Source organism: Myxocyprinus asiaticus, chromosome 19 (assembly GCF_019703515.2).
Source record: "Myxocyprinus asiaticus isolate MX2 ecotype Aquarium Trade chromosome 19, UBuf_Myxa_2, whole genome shotgun sequence".
Classification (NCBI taxonomy): domain Eukaryota; kingdom Metazoa; phylum Chordata; class Actinopteri; order Cypriniformes; family Catostomidae; genus Myxocyprinus; species Myxocyprinus asiaticus.
In genome coordinates, this window is record NC_059362.1 from 31,067,979 (window position 1) to 31,093,270 (window position 25,292).

The window sequence follows — 25,292 nt, forward strand, 5'->3', positions numbered from 1 at the left end:
AAAATTCCTACAATGTGTGGACCAGTTATAGCTATAAATGCTTGATGTTATAATGTACAGCAAAATCTTCATTTGAAAATAGTATATCTCATTCTAAAAGCATTAAGGGGATTAATCACCTCAAGAAATCACTTCGATTATATATCAGGCAAATGGACATTAAAGAGATATTTCACCAAAAATGAAAATTCTCTTGCCATCCCAGATGTTTATGACTTTCTTTCTTCTGCTGAACACAAAGATTTTTAGAAGAATACCTCAGCTCCATAAGTCCTCACAATGCAAATGAATGGGTATAAAATTTTTGAAGGTCCTAAAAGCAGCATAAAAGTAATCAATATAAATCTAGTGGTTAATTTTATGTGTGTCCCAAACAGCACAGTTCTGCACTATTCTATGCCATTTTGTAGTGTAAGTAGGGTGAGTAGTATGTTAATACTGAAAACGCAGCAAAAAGAAGTGAACATTAAGTACCCAGATGATGCACTTTTTCAATCGTCAAAACGGAGTGTGGAATGTTGGATACGTGGCTTGCTGTTCATAGCGGAAGGGGTGGAGTTACCTGGCTGCGCTGCTGGTCTGAAAAAACTGTTTTAAATAATGAAAAATGTAGCAGTTAGCGAAACTTCAGTGGATACAACACCTTACAAATGTGAGCTGAGTGCTTTACTATCACCCCAAGCAGTGTGAATATGTATGTAGTTTAAGATACAAGTGTTGAACTGAGGTTGGCTAACGCGCTAAAGCTAGCGGCAACACATCTCGTGCACTTGAAATGTCACTTCCGTCAACTGTTAAACGGTATGTAAAAAAAATGTTAAGTGTTCCATTTGGGACGATACTACACTTTGAAAATTCATACACATGGCTGAGTGCATGTGTATAGTGTGTTGTTTGGACACAGCTTATATCTTCAGAAGCTATATGATGTGTGGGTGAAAAACAGATAAATATTTAAGTCCTTTTTTACTATCAATCTCCACTTTCACTTTTACTTTCACATTCTTGTTCTTTTGTTTTTGGCAATTCACATTCTTCAAGCATATCGCCACCTAATTGGCAGGGAGGAGAATTTATAGTAAAAAATTAATTAAATATTGATCTGTTTCACACACCTAGCATATCGCTTCAGAAGACATGGATTTAACCACTGCCCCATACAACTACTATACAAACAGGCTGAAAGAGGGATTATAAATTATGTTGCTACATATGAATCATATTGTTAACAATGGCTCGTTCAGTGGGTCTTAACTAAAAACCTAATCCATTGACATGTAACAGCACACTGCAAAAGTTTTATTTAATTTTGAATGCAGGAATACAGTTTTGCCTTCTTGTAGCAATCATTTTATAAAGCAGTTCAATATTATGTTAAGATTTGTCATAAATTTTCTCTATTTACTTTGGCTTTGCTTCCTCAGTTTGTAACTGATGCTATGATGTGTGAACACGGCATCTGTTGATGTTCAAGGAGGCTACTCTCATACTCTCTTTTATAACAGAGCAGTTAAGACCTAAAATATTTAATGGAAACCACTAAAAACACAACATAATCATAGCTAACAGTTTCTGTCATACCTCCTTTCAATAACTGGATAACTCATAAATCGTATAGTACCATGTAAAGTAAAATACAAACAATTAACTTTTGTTGTATCTATGATTTATTTATTTTAGTTTTTTAATAGGCTGAGTAGGCCTACTAAATTGTGCTTGGAACTTGCTTTTCTAATATTCCAAGCCTTGCATGCTATTTCATGGTTTAGCTGAAATGTACACAGTGACTATGGATATATGATTAATTTATAGAGGATTCAATCATTGATTGAATTAACACGTTGGCCAAAGTAATAGTCAATTTGATTAACTTTAAAATGTCAATTTCTATTGACTCTACGAAAGATATAATTTGTACTGCAAACTCTTTTTTTTATATAAAAGTTCATTTATAAAACATTTTAGCCCACATATGACTCAACGTCACACACACACACACACACACACAACTAAATAAAACTAATTAAATGGTCTATAATAAAGGCATCAGTGGGCATCACGACGTAGCCTTCCTTGCTAACTAGGCTATTTCAGTTCTGGATAACCTGACAGAGTTACGTACGATGGAAGTAAAAGCAAGCACGCGCTACTCATACGGACACGGGTTATGATCTCATTTCAGCTGTTCAGTGGACTGATGGCGCTTCACTTTTCTAGGTGTCGCGTTACCAAATGTTACCCGAACTTTTTGGTTTTAATCGTTGCTTGCCTTGGAGTGGAAAGCTCCCTAGTGGAACCGCCCCTCCTAGTATCTATGAACACAAACATGTACAAATTGACAAGAGTCAGCGAAGAGCTCCCTCATACCATTGCGGATCTGGCACGCGCTGAAAAATGACCTCCGGTGTGGAGCGACTATTTGACGAACTTGGACACTTCAACAGGTAATCCGTTTTTTCTTGTTCTTCTCTTAAAATAAACATAGCAAAGTACTTTAAGGCAAATATTACATCATTATTAAAATCATACATCATACTGTATGATATTATAAATATGACGTGCACGACTATCCTAGTGGCTGTTATTGTAGAAAGCTTTGGATCACCTGTCCTGTGTGTCAGTTAATAGCTTACAATATATGTGGGGTTGCAGTGTTGTCGGGGTTGCACTGTTGTCCTTCCTTTTACAATTATTTATTTATTATTTTGTAATAAATGATGATGTGTGGACTCCTGTCACAAACGTACTTAAAGGGATAGTTCACCCCAAAATGAAAATTCTCTCATCATTTACTCACCCTCATGCCATCCCAGATGTGTATTACTTTCTTTCTTCTGCTGAACACAAACAAAGATTTGTAGAAGAATATCTCTGCTCTGTAGGTCTATACAATGCAAGTTATCAGGGTCCAAAACTTTGAAGCTCAAAAAAGCACATAGAGGAGGCATAAAGTTGTTATAGTAGTTTACTCCATGTCTTCAGAAGTGATATGATATGTGCGGGTGAGAAACAGATCAATACTTAAATCTCTTTTTTACTATAAATTATCCTCCCTGCCCAGTAGGTGACAATATGCATGAAAAATGAGAATCGCCAAAAACAAAAGAAGAACTCTTGCCTGTTTGAAAGTTGAGATTTATAGTGAAAAAAAGGACTTAAATATTGATCTGTTTCTCACCCACACCTATCAAATCACTTCTGAAGACATGGATTTAACCACTGGAGTCGTATGGATTACTTTTATGCTGCCTTAACATGTATTTTGAGCTTCAAAGTTTTGGACATACAGAGCTGAGATATTCTTCTAAAAATCTTAGAAGAAAGAAAGAAATAAAGTCATTTGGGATGGCATGAGGGTGAGTAAATGATGAGAAAATGTTCATATTTGGGTTAACTATTCCTTTAAAGAGATAGGTCACCCAAAAATTACTTGGCCTCATTATTTTAAACCTGTATAACTTAATTCCGTGGAGCACAAAAGATGTTTGGGAGTATGTTAGGGACTGACAGCTTCAGTCACCATTTACTTTCATTGCATCTTTTTTCCATACAATGAAAATTAATGTTGACTGAGGCTGTAAGGCTGCCTAACATCTCCTTTTGTGTTCTTTGGAAGGAAGGAAGAAAGAAAGTAATTTAGGTTTGGAACAACATGAGAGTGTGTAAATGATTTTCATTTTTGGGTGAACTATACCTTTAAGATTTTTTTTCTTCTCTCCAGATTTCAGGCATGTGTCTACTTTGCTGCTATTTTCCAGGCCATCTCCTGTGGAATACATTACTTAGCCTCTGTTTTTTTAGTTGAAACACCTAAATTTCTTTGTGACGCCCCTCCAAATATCATAGATGTCCTGTATGGAAATCACTCGTCAACTTCGTTGGCAGATATCTGGACTCACTTCAAACCAGGTGCCAGACCAGTGGTTGTGCATACTGCAAGAGGAGACCAATGGGAACTTAGTCCTTGTTTCAAAGCACTGCGGCTTGATGCCATCAATTTTCAATATGAGTTTTTTGGCAACAAGACTGTGGTGTCTTGTAATGGCTTTGTCTATGATCATAGTGAGGTCCAACAAAGTATCGTAACAGACTGGGACCTAGTGTGTGAGAAGGAATGGCTGGCCAAGATCACACAGCCAACTTTTATGTTGGGAGTTCTGATTGGAGCATTGATATTTGGAGACATCGCTGATAGGTAAATTGTCTGCATATTACTGTGTTGCATCTCTCTCACACAAGTTTGTTTCTATGATGATGGGGACTTTCCATTAACTTATATTGTTTTTACACTGAGCTAATCTGTTCTATCCCTAAACCTAAAATATTTGTGCACTTTTAGAATTTCATTCATTCTTTCAGACAGAACAGTTAAGTAGTGAAAGTAAACCTTTTATACAGCTCAATTAAGTTACCTTTGTCAACACAGTGAGTAAATGTTTCTCTAAAATGGGGTTGGGATATGCTTGCAAGAACACAGGATAGACAGCACTAACATGATTGATCTGTTATTTTGGACATAAGAGAGAATACCGGATTGAACAGATTGTCCAGCCAGACTCTTATCAATCTGATCCAGTGCTCTGTAATTAGAACATTTTACCTACAGAGACATATTAAAAGGACATATGTCTCTGTAGGTAAAATGTGTTGTACATGTGTTTAGTTCAACGGGAGTAAGCATATTAGCTTACATGAGCAAATTTGAAATGCTTTCTAAAGTAGCATCGCCACAGCATGATTAGGTAACTAATTAAGGGAATTTATCACCTTTAAACAGAGTTGTTATTTCCAGAAATGGAATTCCAAGGCATTGTTACACAGCAGCTGTTGACAGAGCAGTGAGCATAAATCATCATTACCAAGTGTGATGAGAAGTTAACCCTGTGATACTGATGGCACTTAAAATCTGATTTGAAAGTTGATTTACAACTGGAAAAATTTCATCTTGTAATAATGGAATTAAGAGCATTGAGAGAGCTCTACAGGATGTGACAGGGCCGGAGTGGGATTCATATTCAGCCAGGTACTTTTATGTCCAAGTCAGCCCCCACCCCCCCCCCCCCCCCAATTACTTGAAAATTATTTAAGCTCTCCATGTCTTTATGCCACATATGGCATTCACTTAAATTTTCACTTTCTGACATCAGACTTCATTGCATCAGCTGTAAAAATAAGTGAATGTTAAAGGGATAGTTCACCCAAAAATTACAATTTTCTCATCATACTTTCTTTCTACTGCTAAACACAAATTAAGATTTTAGAAGAATATCTCGGCTCTGTTGATACTTTGAATGCAAGTGAATGACAAGCAGTGAGAAACAGATCAATATTTAAGTTCTTTTTGACTATAAATCTTTTCTAAGGGCTCTTCTCTCTTAAGAGTTCTTTTTGGTGATTTATATTCTCTGTGCATACTGCCACCTACTGGTCAGGGAGGAGAATTTATAGTAAAATATATATATATATATATATATATATATATATATATATATATATATATATATATATATATTGATCTGTTTCTCACCCACACCTATCATATCACATCAGAAGACATGGATTTAACCACTGGAGTCTACCAATGGATTACTTCTATGCTTCCTTTATATGCTTTTTGGACCTTCAAAGTTTCGATCACCATTCACTTGCACTGAAAGGACCAACAGAACTTAGATATTCTTCTAAAAATCTTCATTTGTTTTCTACAGAAAAAAGAAAGTCATACTCATTTGGGATGGCATGAGGGTGAGTAAATGATGAGAGAATTGTATTTTTTTGGGTGAACTTTCCTTTTAATGTCAAGTTTATTTTAAAGTCTACCTAGGCAAATAATAACACTATAGAATTGTAACTGTACATAAATATTTCAAGATGTAAAGACTCACAATTCAAATTGTCAGTACTTTGTATTTTAGATAATTAGCATAGCAACAGATCCAATGAAAACATATGCAACAATTAAATGCTCAGGAAACAATGAAGGTTGAGTGATTGTACTTACATTTTACATGTAATTTAAGAAAAATGCCATTTAAAATAAAGAATGAAAAAAGTCTAAAAATATTTTATTTTTTTACTTTTATTTTACTTGGAATGTAAATGTTATGGACAGCGGCAATATGGTTACTGTCTCTTTAAGAGAGTTTTTGCATATGATACAATATTGAAGGCACTCTGTGCAGTTTGTGTCGTTGAGTTTAATCTTTTGAGAGCTTTGTAAAATCTCATTATTTTCATACTGTGTTGTGCTGTTGCATCTGTATTGATTTACTTTAAGTATTCTTTTATTTTGTGACAAAAAATTTTTTAGTTTTTTATTCTGCAATGCTAGGAATGAGGATTTCAGAGATTAACTGATTGAGATTGTGAGACTACAGTCATTATTAAACTCGTGATGATCTTGTTCCTGAAGCACGTTCATCCATTCAACTAATAGTATCTGTTCTCGCTGGATATTCCATGATCCTTCCCCCGCTGTCAAGTGAAGCGTCTGTGATGGCGCAACAGCCAATGTGTCTCTCACAGCCAAAATAATATTCTATATAATAATTCTGATCCCTTAAATACTGGATGACACAGACGGCAACTGTTATGCGACACATGATGAAAGTTTATTATGCGGACCTGCTGGCCCAATTGTTGACCAGCCCACCAAGAATTTTCCCGATCTGCCCGATTAAGCCACTCCGGCCCTGGAGCTCAGCCACAAAGACAACAAAAACACAACCAACATAAGTGGCTGAACTCTGACAATCTGTTTATCTTTAAACAGCTGTTTGCCCATAAATATAAAATAGTGAAAAGTGAGTCTTTTTTCCATGAACTGACTGAATGATACTACTAGTCTGTTTTTCAAGCCAGCTGTTTGGAAACATAAATTTCATCTTCTTCCGACATATTAATCTTCTTCTGATTTACAGGCAGAAGCTTAAATCAGCTAAATCTGTAGTAAATACTGTAAAAATTTGGACCATTGAAACAGAGCTGTAGCTACAAGCCTGCTTTGACTGCACTGATTGGAGTGTTTTTGAAGCTGCAGACACCAATCTGGATGAGCTCAGTTTCTGTGAGGATATGTGCATTCCTACTAGAACTTATTTAACGTTCAACAATGACAAACCATGGTTTACAGCAAAACTCAGGCAGCTTCATCAGGCCAAAGAGGATGCTTACAGAAGTAGGAATAAAATCTTGTACAATCAGGCCAGAAACACACAGACTGAAGAGATTAGAGTGGCTAAAAGAAGCTACTCTGAGAAGCTGAAAAACATGTTTTCAGCTAATGACCCTGCATCAGTGTGGAGAGGCCTGATAGACATTACTAACTACAAGACACCATCCCCCAACACTATAGGGAATCAACAACTGGCTGGCGACCTGAATGTGTTTCACTGTAGATTTGAAAAGCCCAGTCTCACACCCCACACCCGCTCTTTCCTTCACTTCACACAAACATCAACACCTCCTGCAACCACCCTCCTCCCCCTCCTGTTACTCAACCTGCACTTAAGATCTGTGAAAAAGATGTGTGCCGGGTCTTCCAGAAAAAAAGACAAGGAAAGCACAGGGCCCAGACGGTGTTTCACCCACTTGTCTAAAATTCTTTGCTGACCAGCTGGCCCCCATCTTCACACAGATCACTGGAGCAGTGTGAAGTTCCCTGCTGCTTCAAATGCTCCACCATCATCCCTGTCCCAAAGAAACCCAAAATCACAGGACTTAATGATTACAGACCCATTGCTCTGACGTCTGTGGTCATGAAGTCATTTGAGAAACTGGTGTTGGCACACCTGAAGGACATCACTGGACCCTTTCTGGATACCCTTCAATTTGCTTATCAAGCAAACAGGTCTGTGGTTGATGAAGTCAACATGGGATTGCATCATATCCTGCAACATCTGGACAGACCAGGGACATATGCAAGGATCCTTTTTGTGGACTTCAGTTCAGCTTTCCACACCATCCTCCCAGCTATTCTCCAGACTAAATTAAACCAACTCTCTATTCCCACCTCTATCTGTCAGTGGATCCCCAGCTTTCTGACAGATAGGCAGCAGTTAATGAGACTGGGGAAATTCACTTCCAGCACCTGTACGATCAGCACTGGTGCCCCCCAGGGATGTGTGCTCTCCCCACTACTCTTCTCCCTGTAAACAAATGACCTGCAAGCTCCTGAAGTTTGCAGATGACACTACTGTCATCGACCTCATCCAGGATGACGAGGAGTCTGCATACAGAAGGGAGGTTGAACAGCTGGCTGTCTGGTGCAGTCAAAACAACCTGGAGCTGAACACACTCAAAACAGTGTGGATGAAAATGGACTTTAGGAGGAACACACCAACATTGATCCCGCTCACCATTCTGAACAGCACTGTGGCAGGAGTGGAGTCATTCAGATTCCTGGGCATTACCATTTCACAGGACCTGAAGTGGGAGACCCACATTGACTCCATTGTGAAAAAGGCCTAGTAGAAATTGTACTGCCTTCGCCAGTTGAGGAAGTTCAACCTGCCACAGGCGCTGCTGATACATTTCTACTCAGCAGTCATTGAGCCTGTCCTCTGCACTTCAATAACTGTCTGGTTTGGTTCAGCTACGAAATCGGACATCAGAAGACTACAAAGGTCAGTTCAGACTGCTGAGCGGATTATCCCTTCAAGAACTGCACACATCCAGAGTGATTCCCTTGCACTATCTGTATATAACAGATTTGTATTTGTACATACATACATATATATATATATATATATATATATATATATATATATATATATATATATATATATATACAGTTGTGCTCAAAAGTTTGCATACCCTTGGAGAATTGGTAATATATGTACCATTTTTAAAGAAAACATGAGTGAGCAGGCAAAACACATTTCTTTTATTTCTTATGGGATTTATATTCAACTGTAGGTTATAACAGGAAGGCACAATCATAAAACAAAACATTGCAACAAAGAAAAAAATGAAATGACCCCTGTTCAAAAGTCTGCATACCCTTAGTTCTTAATACTGTGTATTGCCCCCTTTAGCATCAATGACAGTGTGTAGTCTTTTGTAATAGTTGTCTATGAGGCCCCAAATTCTTGCAGGTGGTATAGCTGCCCATTTGTCTTGGCAATATGCCTCCAGGTCATGCAAAATCTTTGTTCGTCTTGCATGAACCGCACGTTTGAGATCTCCCCAGAGTGGCCCGATGATGGTCAGGAGACTGTGATGGCCACTCCAGAACCTTCACCTTTTTCTGCTGTAACCACTGGAGGGTCAACTTGGCCTTGTGCTTAGGGTCATTGTCGTGCTGGAAAGTCCAAGTGTGTCCCATGTGCAGCTTTCGTGCAGAAGAATGCAAATTGTCTGCCAGTATTTTCTGATAACATGCTGCATTCATCTTGCCATCAATTTTCCCAAGATTCCCCGTGCCTTTAGAGCTCACACACCCCAAAACATCAGTGAGCCACCACCATGCTTCACAGTGGGGATGGTATTCTTTTCACTATAGGCCTTGTTGACCCCTCTCCAAACATAGCTCTTATTTTTGTGATCATAAAGCTCTATTTTGGTCTCGTCACTCCAAATTACAGTGTGTTAGAATCTGTGAGGTGTGTCAAGGTGTTGACGGGCATATTGTAACCGGGCTTTTTTGTGGCATTGACGCAGTAAAGGCTTCGTTCTGGCAACTCGACCATGCAGCTCATTTTTGTTCAAGTATCGTTGTATTGTGCTCCTTGAAACAACCACACCATCTTTTTCCAGAGCAGCCTGTATTTCTCCTGAGGTTACCTTTGGGTTTTTCTTTGTATCCTGAACAATTCTTCTGGCAGTTGTGGCTGAAATCTTACTTGGTCTATCTGACCTTGGCTTGGTATCAAGAGATCCCAGAATTTTCCACTTCTTAATAAGTGATTGAACAGTATTGACTGGCATTTTCAAGGCTTTGGATATCTTTTTATATCCTTTTTCATCGTTATAAATTTCCATTACCTTGTTACGCAGGTCTTTTGACAGTTCTTTTCTGCTCCCCATGGCTCAGTATCTAGCCTGCTCAGTGCATCCACATGAGAGCTAACAAACTCATTGACTATTTATACACAGACACTAATTGCAATTTAAAAAGCTACAGGTGTGGAAAATTAACCTTTAATTGCCATTTAAACCACTGTGTGTCACCTTGTGTGTCTGTAACAAGGCCAAACATGTAACAAGGGTATGTTAACTTTTGATCAGGGCCATTTGGGTGATTTCTGTTATCATTATGATTTAAAAAGGAGCCAAACAACTATGTGATAATAAATGGCTTCATATGATCACTATCCTTAAATAAAAGACAGTTTTTTTGCATGATCAGTCATATTTTCAAAATAAATGCCAAAATTTCACAATTTCTGCCAGGGTATGCAAACTTTTGAGCACAACTGTATGTATGTATATATTTTTTTGTCTTATTGTGTATTTCTATATATACTTATGTTTTCATTTCGCTTATTATTTTTATTCTGTTTTTTTTTATTATCTCTGTCTTGTTGTTGTATTGTTTGTGCACTGGAAGCCAAGACAAATTCCTTGTATGTGTAAGCATACTTGGCAATAAAGCTCATTCTCATTCTAAGTTGTAGAAACTCCTGTTTAAGTGTAAAGAGATACTACTACAAGGGGATGGTAGTCATCCTGACACTCCAACAATTTGCTGCAATGACTGCCAGATGAAATTTACAAGTGAAATGCCTTCCCATAATTTCTCAATGTATTTACCAACCACAAACCACAGTCAACACAGACTCTGCAGTTAAAATCAAGCAAAATATACTTACAAATAGATGAATAATTGAAAGGAAAAGTCCTATGAATGCAAATCATGTTGAATATATATATATATATTATTTACTCTTTCCTTTTCCAGAATTGGCAGAAGGCCTATTTTGATGGCTACCAGCTTATGCCAGTTTACATTTGGCATCACTGTTGCATTTACAGGAAACTACTATCTTTTTGTGGTGATGCGTTTCCTGCTTGCCACGGTGAGTAGAATATTTTCATGCATACATGAATGCAAACACCCAATACATTGTATGACTTTTGTGATCTTGTACATTTTTTTGCTGTTTCTTAGTTACATTGTGAGCGCTGGTTTTTATCCTGGTTATTTAAAGCTACTTGATTCAGCATCTCTCATTCTTTCTTTCTTTCTCTCATCCCACTTTTACAGTATATGCTCAGTCACTTCCTCCTATAGCTTTTAGTCTAAAACAGCTATTTGACCTAAAATGTGATGTGTTTACTATTAAATTAAAGGGGTCATGAAATGGATCATCAAATTTTCCTTGATATTTAGACATATATGAGGTAACTGTACTATAAAAACAAACACATTTTGTACATTGTGAACAAATGTACATTTCAGAACTCAAAACTTCCTCCCCAGTCTAAAAAGAGCATTTATAGTTAACACCCTGCTGAAACATTTCATTTTTAAATCTGTCTGTTCGTGACGTCACAAAATATTGCTCATTTGTATTTACAGATCCCACAACATGCGTCATCGCACCCCTGGCCCCGCCTGCTGCCGCGTAGTTCAAGTCAAATGAGCAGGCCTTCCTAACATAACACCTAAAGTGACCCATCTGGACTATTTTGGATTATTTTTGTCTATGAACATAAACTACAGACTCTTTGACCACTGCCATGTATATCACCGCTTTTAAAAGACACAATGTCAAGTTACAACTCTGAAAGAGAGAAGCAATTCTCTTTCATTCAGCTGCTGCCTGTGTTGCTTTGAGCACAAACACGTAATGGACTTGTTATTTTGCCCATCTGCGCTATTTTTAATTGTTGGTGTATGTAAACATAGGATGTCTTTGACGTTGGACGTTTTTGACCGTTTCGGTGTGTTTCTGGCGATGTGCACCTCAGTGCACCTTCATTATGTGTATGTGTAATTTCACTGTTCTTTGGACTATGATGTGTTCGATTTTTTTTCAGCTCATGTCAGCGTCGATTGTTTGTGAACTGCCATAACACGATTCAAGCTTTGCTAAGGAACTGTTATTGAAGGATGGGGCAGTTAAAAACAATTCTAAAACGTAACTAAACCGTTTCATTCATGAATATTTCAAATGTCATGACTGTTTGATAGTTTATGGTGCTGAGGGTTAACAGTTGTGCTTGAGATGAACCGTTTAATATATTCAGATGCAATGTGTTTGATGTGCATTATGTGTAAACCCTGTAGTTTTGTTTTATAATGTTCTTCCGATTGAGTTTGCTGAATCTGAGTGGCTGCATGATGTTAGCCAATCAGAACAGTGGGCATTTATGTTGAAGTTTTCAGGAGGCGCTTAGGCCAAAACCGAGCGTTTCAGAAAGAGGGCCAAAAACAGGGTGGAAAATTATCGTATATTGCTACATTGCGACTGTTCTGGTGCAAAAACAACAACAACAACAACAAAAAAAACTTTCATAACATTATCATTGGACCTCAGGGAAGATAATAAAATTATATATATATATATATAAAAAAAAAGCACTTCATGACCCCTTTAAAGGTGTGTTCAGTAATTTTTTTCCTCATTAAAAAAAAGTTGAACTCCTAAAGACATGAATTTTAATTTTTCAATACATATAGGCAATCATGACCACTCACATTAAAATGAAGACTCCAGTCATAACAATAACCTTATAAAAGCTGTTTTATTCTACATGGAGTGGGTCCGCACATGAGGGCTACCATTTTAGAATCACATGACAAGACGAATACTACTCGCTTAATCTCAGTAACCATCCTGTCATTTGACACTTTCACTCTTTAATTCAATTAATTATGGCTGACTGTGAATCCTAAATTGCTAAAATGGCATCTGAAATGGAAAACTATTGATTTAAATAATGCTACATTCAAACCGCTAGGTGTCATTGTAAGTCTAAATGACACAAAGACAAAAGTTGCTGAATACACCTTTAAATACAACAAAGGATTATAACACTTATAACCACAAATCAATTCAATTGCTAAGAGCATTCATTTTATTTCACTGCACTTCAGGATTGCTTAAAACCATTTCCTGATTTCTGATAAAGGTATCAGATTACTGATTTGTAATCACTGATAAGGGGGTAAAATGTTGAAGGATTTAGGTTTGATAGGCCAACTGAGAAATTTTCATCCCAGAAGAAAATAAAAATAATTATTGGGTACAGCAGAAGGAAAAAGAAAACAAATCTAGCCTCATGTAGCATATATTCAAGAGTATATTCATACCACCCCAAGTCAAACAGTTATCATGATTCATACATACCACAGGCAAGCAAAACCATTAATCTTTCTCTCCAATGTTTCTATCTCAATCTCTCCTCTACTTTTTCATTTTACTTTGATAATGGTTAATTTATAATTGAAATTCTTTCTGACCCTTTCTCTGTGTGTTGGCAGGTGTCAAGTGGGTATCTGGTCGTAGTCTTTGTGTATGTGACAGAGTTTACAGGAATTAAAGTGCGGACATGGACCTCTATGCATGTGCATGCAGCCTTTGCTGTGGGCATCATGGTAGTGGCTCTAGTGGGGTACCTTGTTCGCGTCTGGTGGATCTACCAGATCATCCTCACACTAAGTACCTCTCCATTCCTGCTCTACTGCTGGAAGTTTCCAGAAACTCCCTTCTACCTCATGGCTAAAGGTCGGTACAAGGAGGCCCAGGAGCTGCTGGACACTATCGCCCACTTCAATGGTCTGCCACCCACGCTTAAGGTACACTCAACATGACAAATTGTGGAATTCTGTTCCTGGCTTGAATTCTCTCTGGTGTCATTTCTGGTAACATTTTTGATGTCTGTAATCTCTAATTTTGTGACTGCATACATCACTCACTACATTACCTTACCCTAACCTAACCCTAAGAACAAAAAAAAAAACAAAAAAAAAAGTGCGACCAAAAAATACAAAAATAAAAATAAAATGGGTAGATATTTAAAGATAAGACAGTTATTTTCTATCGAAGCCATGCTTAACCAGCTAAGTTTAAAAACTTGTTTTAACACCATGGTTGATTTACCAGCGAGTATGCAGCCCTTTAATGTTGTCCAGGATGCATGAAGACGGATTAGCGTTTACACCACAAATGCCATGTGGTCAATTGCATTTCTGACTACCGCCAAATGTGATTTGAGTGATCCGATCACAAAACATTTGGGACTCCATCTACACCTGTATTTAGCGCTTTCCACTTGTGATTGGATCACTTGAGTCAGATCTTTATAACAAGTGTAAATAGGGTCTTTAAACACTAAATTCGTACTGGATTGGTGTTGTACAGTATTATACCACATTATCACACAAACACATTTCACATCATTTTCACTTAAACTTTAAAAACTTAAATGACATCTGTAGTAGACCAAGACATGGATCAGTACAGAGTCCTGCGAGATCAGATCCAGCTTTGCTTAATTGAAAGATTAAAAGGGTTGTGGAAAGTAATGGAAATGGGAAAATTGGTGTTGGTGTTTCTGGGCTTGTTAATACAATACAGTAAATGTAAATTACCTGTAGTTTCACCTTGCCCAACGGCTCCTATTCTCCTTTCTGTATTAACTGAATGTTACATCATAAACTGACTGTATTGTAGGTTTCAGAGCTAATGGAAGAAAGTGATGAAGCACTGTTGATGGCAGAAGGGAAAGCAGTGGAAGCCGAGAAGAAGCTAAGCATCCTGGACATGTTTGGAAGCTTGAAAATGGCCGGTCGTAGCGCCACCTGCTGGGCTATTTGGTTCATCGGAAGCTTGGGATACTATGTCTTCAGCCTTGGGTCTGTCAACTTGGGGGGAAACCAGTATCTCAACCTCTTCCTTGCTGGTAATATTTTAATATTACAAAAAGTATAAGAGATATAAGCTTTTAGACAGAGCTACATGCAGAAGTCTTTCAGTAGAACTGATTTTTACAGCACTGAGACTAGCAGTGTCCTTCATTTGACTGTTGCCAGGTGCTGTTGAGGTTCCGTCATACTTGATTGGCTGCTTTGCTATGGATCGGGTGGGAAGGAAGAAGACATGTGCCCCAGCTCTGCTGCTCAGTGGAGTAGCCTGCATGCTCATTATTATGGTGCCCCAGGTATGAGATCATGTGTTTATGCATCCCTGTGTTACATGGTTTTGTACAGCAAAATTGCAAATGCATGTGGGTAGAACACACTAAATTATCACCCCCTTAAATATAGGGAAACAGTCAATTTGGTAAAAGAAATAATGGTGGAGTCATTGAAATAAGTTTCTGTGTTAAGTATTTTTCTGGCCAAATCAACTCAACAGCTGTCTGTAACTTGTGATTTTAAGGAGCCCTGACAACTCTAGACTCAACATGACTCAGGAGCTGCATCATAAGTACCTTTGAGGGAAATTGAGTGATTATTGGAATGAATGATTAACTCTGGCAGCAAGAGAGGTAACTAGGGCAGCTGTTTACACTGGAGTCTCCCATTATTTTTTAAATGAACCTATTTGTACGATACTTTCTACGTTTCTTAATCTTTTCCTTCTCTTTTATTTTTACCTGAGCAAGAATGCATTTGTAACAAACGAATCATGTATATACATGATGAGTGGATATAACCAGTGAAGGTCCTCTGATAAATCAGTTGACAAGTGTCAGTTCATTTTAGCGTACCTGGTTACATGTCTTGAATTAAAATCTTTTTGCATGTCTAGTCTCTTAACACATCAACACATCAAGTGGCATAGAGTTGAGCTCCTGAAGACTGAGTTTCTTAAAGGAATATTTCAGGTGAATTTGTAGTTAATAAATGTTGTCATTATTTACTGTTCCTCATGTCATTCCAAACCTGTATTACTTTCTTGTGGAACACAGAATTAGATGTTAGGCAGAATGTAAGATTTCACAACCTCAGTCACCATTTTTACTGTATGAAAAAAAAGCAGGATCTCAACATTTTTTAAAATGTCTCATGTATTCAAAGGATGAAAGAAAGTCATACAGGTTTGGCACAATATGAGGTTGAGTAAATGATGACAGAATTTTCATTGATGGGTAAACTATCCTTTTAAGATACATTATTGGGGGAAAATGTTATTTAATAATTTATTTTTTTGGATTGACCAGGGCATCCACAGTGGTCCAAGTCATAACAAGCCCAAACACTAACAGTGCATGTCTAATGACTGTCCAACTTGTGTCACTTCAGTTTAATAATTAATACCAAGCAGTAAGTTATAGAACGCTTTGATGCAGATTTATGTCCTCCTCTTTCTGTTATTGTGGTGACATTAGACCTTTGGATACTCCCTGATGATGTGTCCAGTCAAGCACAGCAGTGTTTTTAATGACCATAACACTTACACAAATATTCCAGGTTCAATACAGTTAAGCTCAATCAACAGCATTTATGACATAATGTTGATTACCACAAAAATTAATTTAGACTTTTCTTTAAAAAAAACAAAAATCAATATGTATGTTAACATGAGTTTAGTGTGATCAAATTGTTGACTAACCTTTTCAGTGTAAAGTTATATCAACAGAAGAATTAATGCAAGTGCTTTTATAAAATCATAATCTTTACATTTCTGCCTTTAAACCCTCCAAAAATGTTTCCCATTCACTTCCATTGGAAGTGCCTCCCTATAACATACATTTTTGCTTTTTTATAAAGAAAACGACAGACAAGTCGAAATAATTTTTTTGTGGTAATCAACATTGTGCCACAAATGCTGTAGATTGAGCTAAACCTGTACTGAACCTGGAATATTCCTTTAACCACATACTCATCTGAACAGCTCTCCCTGTGCTGTAGTTGGTGTTAAGTATCATCTTTCCCTAGTGGTCAGTGCCAAATTTTAGTTTTTTTTAAATAAGTGCCAAATGACTGTTGGATGAGATATTAAAAATGTGAAACTTTCTAGATTTCATGAAATACCACAGTCACACATATTTGATTTAGACTCAAAGGCTGTGTTTACATATACAACAAAATGCTGATTACCAGGAGTAGTTCACCCAAAAATGAAAATTCTCTCATCATTTACTTACCCTCATGCCATCCCAGAACACAAACAAAGATTTTTGAAAAAAGAATATCTCAGCTCTGTAGGTCCATACAATGCAAAATGGTGACCAAAACTTTGATGTTACAAAAAGCAAATAAAGGCAGCATAAAAGTAATCTATAAAACTCTAGTTCTAAAAGTGGTTTAATCCATGTCTTCTGAAGCGATCCAGTCAGCAACCAAAATGTAACTCCTTTTACACTATAAATCTTGACATCAGCAGTCTCTAGGCATGATAATGATTTCAAGCTTGATTGCATTTCCTAGTGCTTGACACATGCGCAGACCGCTAGATGGCGCTAAGAAGTGTAATCGAGCTTGAATCATGATCGCCAAGGAGACTGCTGATGTCAAGATTTATTCTAAAAAGTATTTGAACACTTAAAATACTCTTAAAAATTCATGAATGTCTTTGCAAATATCATGGCAGGTTCATGGCATCTTGTCTTAATAAAAGAGTTTTGCAAGAAATGCAAATGTTCTGGCTCGTGATTTAAAGTTTGCAAATTCTTCGAGAACAAATGTATAAATTACACTTTGTTTTTAGGGTTATATCTAAATATTTGTTACTTACTGCATCTGGATGGACCAACTCAACACAGTTTCCAATATCTCACCAATACAGGCATTTTGACACACAGCCGCAATTGTGAGTAGTGCTGGGAATCTGCCTCCAACAAGAACTGAACTGAGTCTGTATTTGGTATTATCAATACTGTATAAAGACCGGTTTTCTTAATAATAATAATAATAATAATAATAATAATAATATATATATATATATATATATATATATATATATATATATATATATATATATATATATATACACACACACACACACACACACACACACACACACACACACACACACACACACACTTGAAGTCAGTAGTTTATATACAGTTCGGTTGAAGTCATTCAAATTAATTTTTTAACCACTCCACAGATTTAATATTAGCAAACTATAGTTTTGGCAAGTCGTTTATGACAAATGCTTTGTGCATGACACAAGTAGTTTTTCCAACTATTGTTTACAGACAGATTGTTTCACTTTTAATTGACTATATCACATTCCAGTTAACTGTGCCTTTAAGCAGCTTGGAAAATTCCAGAAAATTATGTCAAGCCTTTAGACAATTAGCCTCTGATAGGAAGTGTACTGAATTGGAGGTGTACCTGTGGATGTATTTTGAGGCCTACCATTAAACTCAGTGCCTCTTTGCTTGACATCATGAGAAAAATAAAAAAGAAATCAAAAGACCTCAGAAAAAATTTTTTGGACCTTCACAAGTCTGGTTCATCCTTGGGAGCAATTTCCAAATACTTGAAGGTACCACGTTCATCTGTACAAACAATAGTATGCAAGCATAAACACCATGGGACCACTCAGCCATCATACCGCGCAGGAAGGAGACGAACATAGAGATGAACGTAGTTTGGTGCGAAATGTGCAAATCAATCCCAGAGCAACAGCAAAGGACCTTGTGAAGATGCTGGAGGAAACAGGTAGACAAGTATCTATATCCACAGTAAAATGAGTCCTATATTGACATAACCTGAAAGGTTGCTCAGCAAGGAAGAATCCACTGCTCCAAAACCACCATAAAAAAGCCAGACTACAGTTTGCAGGTGCACATGGGGACAAAGATCTTACTTTTTGGAGAAATGTCCTCTGGTCTAATGAAACAAAAATGTAACTGTTTGGCCATAATGACCATCTTTATGTTTGGAGGAAAAAGGGTGAGGCTTGCCGAAAAACACCATCCCAACCGTGAAGCATGGGGGTGGCAGCGTCATGTTGTGGGGGTGCTTTGCTGCAGGAGGGACAGGTGCACTTCACAAAATAGATGACATCATGCGGAAGGAAATTTATGTGGATATATTGAAGCAACATCTCAAGACATCAGCCAGGAAGTTAAAGCTCGGTCGCAAATGGGTCTTCCAAATGTACAATGACCACAAGCATACCACCAGGTTGTGGCAAAATGGCTTAAGGACAACAAAGTCAAGGCATTGCAGTGGCCATCACAAAGCCCTGACCTCAATACGAAAATTTGTGGGCAGAACTGAAAAAGTGTGAGAGCAATGTGCGAGCAAGGAGGCCTACAAACTGTCTGTCTGCAGGAATGGGCCAAAATTCCAGCAACTTATTGGGAGAAGCTTGTGGAAGGCTACCCAAAAAGTTTGACCCAAGTTAAACAATTTAAAGGCAATGCTACCAAATACTAACAAAGTGTATGTAAACTTCTGACCCACTGGGAATGTGATAAAATAAATAAAATCTGAAATAAATAATTCTCTCTACTATTATTCTGACATTTCACATTCTTAAAATAAAGTAGTGATCCTAACTGACCTAAGACAGAGAATGTTTTCTACGATTAAATGTCAGGAGTTGTGAACAACTGAGTTTAAATGTATTTGGCTAAGGTGTATGTAAACTTCTGACTCCAACTGTATATATATTATTTAATATTAAAATATATTTACTGTATATTGTAGTATCATCTTGATACCGAAGCACTGATACTCTGACCTCACTACAAGATGAAAAATTCGGGGCTCAAGCCCTGGTAGCCCACCCCTTGCGCTGCCCATGTTGTGGAACAGAATGTGGGTGAATGATGACAGAATTTAAATTTTTGGGTGAACTGACCCTTTAAAGGCCTGGACACCAGTTAAAAGTAAATATGGGATATGGCTCAGAAAGTTTATTTGGCTCTGACAAAAACTATAGCATTATTTGTTTGCAAATGCCACTTGGTTTGATATTTCGTTTCCAGTGTAAAGGCATTCATATATTTTGAGGTTTCCAAAAAGTGTTCAAGTACTTTTGGGGGCCACTTTAATATTTTAAAATAAATGAAGCACATATTTTTTTTTTTCAAATTAGTCTTCAAATATCCTTGGACACCACCAAGCCAGTGAAAGCACAGGTTCAGAAGTGCTGCAGAATGTATTACTGGGCTGATATTCCATCAGGATCACACCACCCCTCATAACTAATATGTAGCTGCCATCCTGACACACTGAAATGGCTGTGTGTGGAGTATGACCATCATTGCTCCAAAAATAAAAATAGAACTGTCATCTAAGTGACTGTTTATACATATGGCAGCTGCCTGGTTCTGAGGCAGGGGTCAAAGGGGACGTTTCGAGAACATCTTGGGGATGTTTAGACTAGTGTCTGATCCTTAATTTAATGCAGCCCTTCTAAGGCCTGCTACTGGCAACCTCTCCCAACAGCTGATGACTGAAACATTGTTGTTGATAAATATAGTCTCACTCTGTGTCTCTCTCTCTCTCTCTCTCTCTCTCTCTCTCTCTCTCTCTCTCTCTTTGTTTCAGGATATTGAGGCCTTGGCTATAGTCCTGAGTATGACAGGGAAATTTGCCATTGCCATTGCATTTGGTCTTGTTTACTTGTACACCTGTGAGCTTTATCCCACTATGATCAGGTATGTCTCACTGCTCTGCACTAAAAGCAGTCCATACAATAACAAAACGTCCAGTAGCAGCACCCAGTGCTACTAGTTCTAGGCATGTACAAACATTATGCATTTTCCACTGAATACTTTTTGTAGGAATATATTTCAACAAATAGTTTCTTTGCTGCTTGTGTTTGCATTTAAATGTAGGATGCTCATTACATACAGCATATCCACTGATCATTTGTCATGGACAATTTGTTTAATGTTTGTGTGGCCTGGCAGGTCTCTGGCAGTAGGCAGTGGCAGTATGATGTGCAGGGTGGGAAGTGTGGTGGCCCCTTTCTGTGTTTACCTCGCTGACATATGGATCTACCTGCCTCAGGTATATATACCAAACAGCACAACCAAATATATTGTTCTGTGGTTCACTGTACAGTACTTTGTTAGGCTATAAAGTGCTAACTTTCTTTCTACACTAACAGTCTCTAACAAAACTCTTTTATTTTGTAGCTCATTGTGGGAATTCTGGCTTTCATAATCGGGATCCTGACCATGTTTCTTCCAGAGACTCTTGGACAGCCCCTCTCCTCCACTTTGAAAGAGGCTGAGGCTCTGGGCTCCAAGCCCAGCAAGACGAATGCTGCAGTGGATGTGGTAGAGATGAATCAAACAATTAAAGCTTGAATCAGTGATGTACTTTATGAAGAGACTAAAGATCACATCCTCTCTGCTAAGTGCCAAGTCAAATCCACCAAATTTCAGAAACTTCCCCGGATAAATTTTTACAATTTTGTTAATACTTTTTCTGAAGAAAGATAAAGAAGAGCTGACACTGCAGCCTTTCTAAAAAAAAATGTTTACCTGTAGTTTTGCTCCAAACCATATGCAAAAACTGTAATTCTGATCCCCCTCCTGAGTAATGGATTATTCAGTAAATATTGATCCATGGCATTTAATATTTTGGCTGTCCAAAAATATTCTGGTTTTCCTAAATTTCTAAACCAGGACCAAAATGATCAGAAGTAACTCCTCCTGGAGCTTTCAAGCTACATCCACCAAACACGGCACAAACCTTCAGACTGTTCTGACTCGGATCGCTGTCTTTTCTAACCAATCTGACTTGCGGTTTTCCTGTAATGGACAACCAAAAATCCCCAAAATCCCATGGACTTCCATTGATTAATGTTGAAACTGTTAATGATTTCACACTGCAACTGTTAAAACTCTCAGACATGTGGTCAAGGCCTAGCTAAACGTTAGGCCTAGTTTTACTCCGCTTCAGTGGACAAGGGAAACTCGATTTCATTATCAGTTGACTGTGTAATTAGTTTCTTTGCATGATTAATTGAAAGACCTTGTTTGTATGAAGCTGTTTTTATATACATTTGCATCTCAGGGTTTATATCAAGATTTATCAGTATTGTTCATAGTAAGCTGTGACTGTACTTTATAAGGCTTTATGTTTATTCTGGGTGCTTTTGTATTACCTTGTTATTTAACGTTTTTATTATTTTTATCTTCCCTTCTGCTCTTCTCTAGCTCTCTCTATCTCTCTTTCTTTGAAGGATTGTACTGTCTAAAGAAGTTCAACATAGTATTATCTGCTAAGAATATGTTTGTGAAGTCTTGAATTGCAGGATTTGATTATTTGTAACATAGTTGTATTTTTAGTAATACATAATTTCTTACTCCATAGAATGACAGATTTTATAATCAATGCTTCGTTCCATGTATCATGTTCTACAAGCTCTTGAATTCCCTGTCTGTTTTTGGACCAAAGAGACAGAGGCAATTCTATGATTTTACCCTTAGCATCTGGGTGTCAGTATATCAGTAACAGATAGGTTGCACTTTATTTAGTGATTTCACTGGAACGGAGGCTGGGCAGATAAACGATAGAGAAGTAGAGTGTGCATCTGATAGCTGTGTGCAGGGACAGCTCCCCACGCTGCTCTAGAGAACATTGTCGCACTCGTATATGCTACTGACTAAAAGGAAGAATAATGCTTAAAATAACTAACTTTAAAGTTTTTAATGGCCAGTAAGGGGAGAATTCAGAGCAAAATAACCTAAGATAGATAGTTTAGAGGGGCTGAAACCACCCTGAAGCCCCCAAAGTTGTTGAATCTCCTTTGTAAAGAGGGTTCTGTTATTAAACAGTTGCTTTTTTAAACTGGTCTATAGGGAAATCTTGCCATAGTCGTGCATTTGTCAATCAATTTTAAAGAATCTCATATTGAAATACTATCATATTGTGTTTCATATTTATTCATATATACATAAAATACAAAGATTTTTGAATTTCTGCATCAAATGTTTCATTAAAAAAAACTATTTGTATTGTGTATATTTTATGTGGAAATAAGAACACTGAAATTCAATAGAATTTAATGAGACACGTATCACAGACTGACGTGGCTTATTTAGGATGTATAAAATGCCCTTTTTGTGCCTTTCACCTTCAGTTCTCTGCTGACGAGAATAATTTACAGAGAACCTACTCATGGAAAAGGTGGGAAATATTTTACGGGTTAGTGGGTATGAGGTAGGAGTCTCTTATTCGCTGCAACTGAGGGGAGGAGGCACAGGAGAAGCTGTGTAATACCAGCTCTAAATAAATGGTTCAAAAATAAAATCCCCACAGTTATTTGCACTTTTTTGTATGTTATTCATTTCTTTATGGCCTCTACTAGACATTCCTTGTTGTTTTGGTGTATGCTGAAGCTAGAGTCTGTAGCCTGCTTGTGTATGTGAGGTTTGGGTTATGACTGCTGGCCCATAAACACAAATAGTATTGATCTCTTGTGGAGAGGGCCAGCTAGATGCTGCACTTTGACCCTGCTTTGATACCAAGCAATGCACAAATACTGATGCAAACACAGACACAGTGGCAGGACAGAGTTCAAACTGATCCAAACAATACCCTAAAAATGCACTGGAACTACACATGGAGCATAGAGGAAGACACAAGGACAGGTCAAGAGTATGTAGAGAAGTCCAAGTAGGAAAGTAACCTAGTAATTGAAACATATTTTCCAAAAAATGAATAAAATGATTGAATATAACATGTCCATTGGCCACATGTAAGCTATGCCACCTCAAGCTTATGTACATGAGAGAGTTCTAGAGATTTAGTTCCAAATGTGGCAGGTGAATCTTTGTTGGAATTATGCAGTATCTAGAAGACACAACAAAAGCTACTGAAATTATAGTAATTGCTGTTACCTTATTTTACCTACAACCAGTACAACTGACACTACCAACTTTTCCTGAAGTAAAGGCTCCCACTGCTGTTGAACTTAGCGAAATACATCCTTGAGAACGGTTCCCAAACTTCTAAGTCTGTCGGACACCAAACCAAATGTACATAACTTGCATCCAGGGGCAGTAGCAGCTTCAACCACCACGCAGTGGGGGGCCGCCCAGTTAGGAAAGCTCTACAATAACCACTGGAGAGATAACATTGTTCTGGGTATACGGGCGAATACGCTCTTGTCAGCGCTCTCAGAGCGGTTCAGTTTATCAAGTAGGACTTTGAGTTCGGGTTTGTAATTTATGAAAAAATATACAGGCCTTCCGAACTTGTTTTTCCCACGTGCTCGCACTCACAGATACGCGCAAACGGATGAGGGGCCGTTCACCCCGAACGTGTTTTTGCGTGCGTCTGCTCGGGTTTTCCATTGTTTTCATATGTAAACGTGCTGGGTGAACGTCCTTGACTTCTGCACCGTGTCTCACTCACGACCGGCACATTTTTAGACACTGTGTCAAGTTAATAAGAACTTCAGGTTTGATAAACGCATGTCGAGACACCTGCGTTCTGTTTCATTCGTTGCGCTGCATCTAGATTGCTTTTAGCGCAGGTGTCACAAAGATTTAACGTTCTGAACAAGTTCAGCTTGCAAAGAGGTGACTGTGGTTACAATGTTTAACGTCATTCCAGATTGTTCTACACCATGCAAAGTTTCAGCGCTTGATAAACGGCAATGTTTTTTCCCCCTTCTCCTCTAGTGTGCTGAGGGGGCGCCGTGCTTTATATGTTTGCTATTTCAATACTGAATGTTGCCTATGATGCTTACAAAAAATACAGCACGTGGTAAACAATACACTGCAGCATCAGAATATAAGGTGAAATTAAAGATATACATGAAATTACTACTGTATACAACAATTCCTCAAAATAATAATAATAATGTATCATATTATAATGACAAACTGGACATTAATAAATAATTGATGGGATATAATAATAATAATAATAATAATAAATAATGACTGAATTGTTATTGAGTGAAGTAGTAGGTTTTGCACACCCTGTTCATAATTATTATTATTTTTATTTAAATAATTGTAGGTAAATATTGCTTTTTTTATCCAAAAAAAAAAAAAAAAAAAAAAAACAACAACAACAACAACAAAAAAAAACAACAACTGGAAAACATGTATTAATTATCTTTAACTAGATTTTTATTTCATTAAACATTTTGAATGTTCTTGGCTACAATGGCTGATAGGATGAATTAAGAATTATGATTTAAAATCAATTTTATGTAATTTTTTTAGCAAACATTTTCGAAATGGGTTGGCCGGTTGCTTGGGGCCTCAGAAATCATAAACCTGCCCCTGATCAGGAGGAAAAAAAACAAACACTATGTGAAATAATCAAAAATGAAAAAGTGTTATTGTTACTTACCTTCTCTTTATGCGATGGAAGGGCCTGCGTGTTTATGAAGCACAGCTTTGATTATTGGGTGGGTTACCTCCCCCCCATCCCCCCTAGAATCTATGCCCTTGTTAAGAAG

General features: G+C 37.5%; 1 protein-coding gene across 2 annotated transcripts; it reads left to right on the plus strand.

Annotated features, from left to right (window-relative positions):
• The first annotated feature begins 2,376 nt into the window (after positions 1-2,376).
• Positions 2,377-23,120, plus strand: slc22a16 (solute carrier family 22 member 16). 2 transcript variants are annotated; one of them, XM_051725217.1, is made up of 9 exons: positions 2,377-2,444; positions 3,722-4,195; positions 10,901-11,018; positions 13,430-13,744; positions 14,622-14,850; positions 14,981-15,108; positions 20,408-20,517; positions 20,773-20,872; positions 21,001-23,120. In XM_051725217.1, the coding sequence occupies exons 1-9, from the start codon at positions 2,395-2,397 to the stop codon at positions 21,172-21,174; spliced, it is 1,698 nt and encodes a 565-aa protein (XP_051581177.1). In that variant the 5' UTR covers positions 2,377-2,394; the 3' UTR covers positions 21,175-23,120. The 2 variants fall into 2 exon arrangements, with proteins under 2 accessions (XP_051581177.1, XP_051581178.1); XM_051725218.1 differs by having other exon boundaries at positions 21,056-23,120.
• Positions 23,121-25,292: the final 2,172 nt, after the last annotated feature.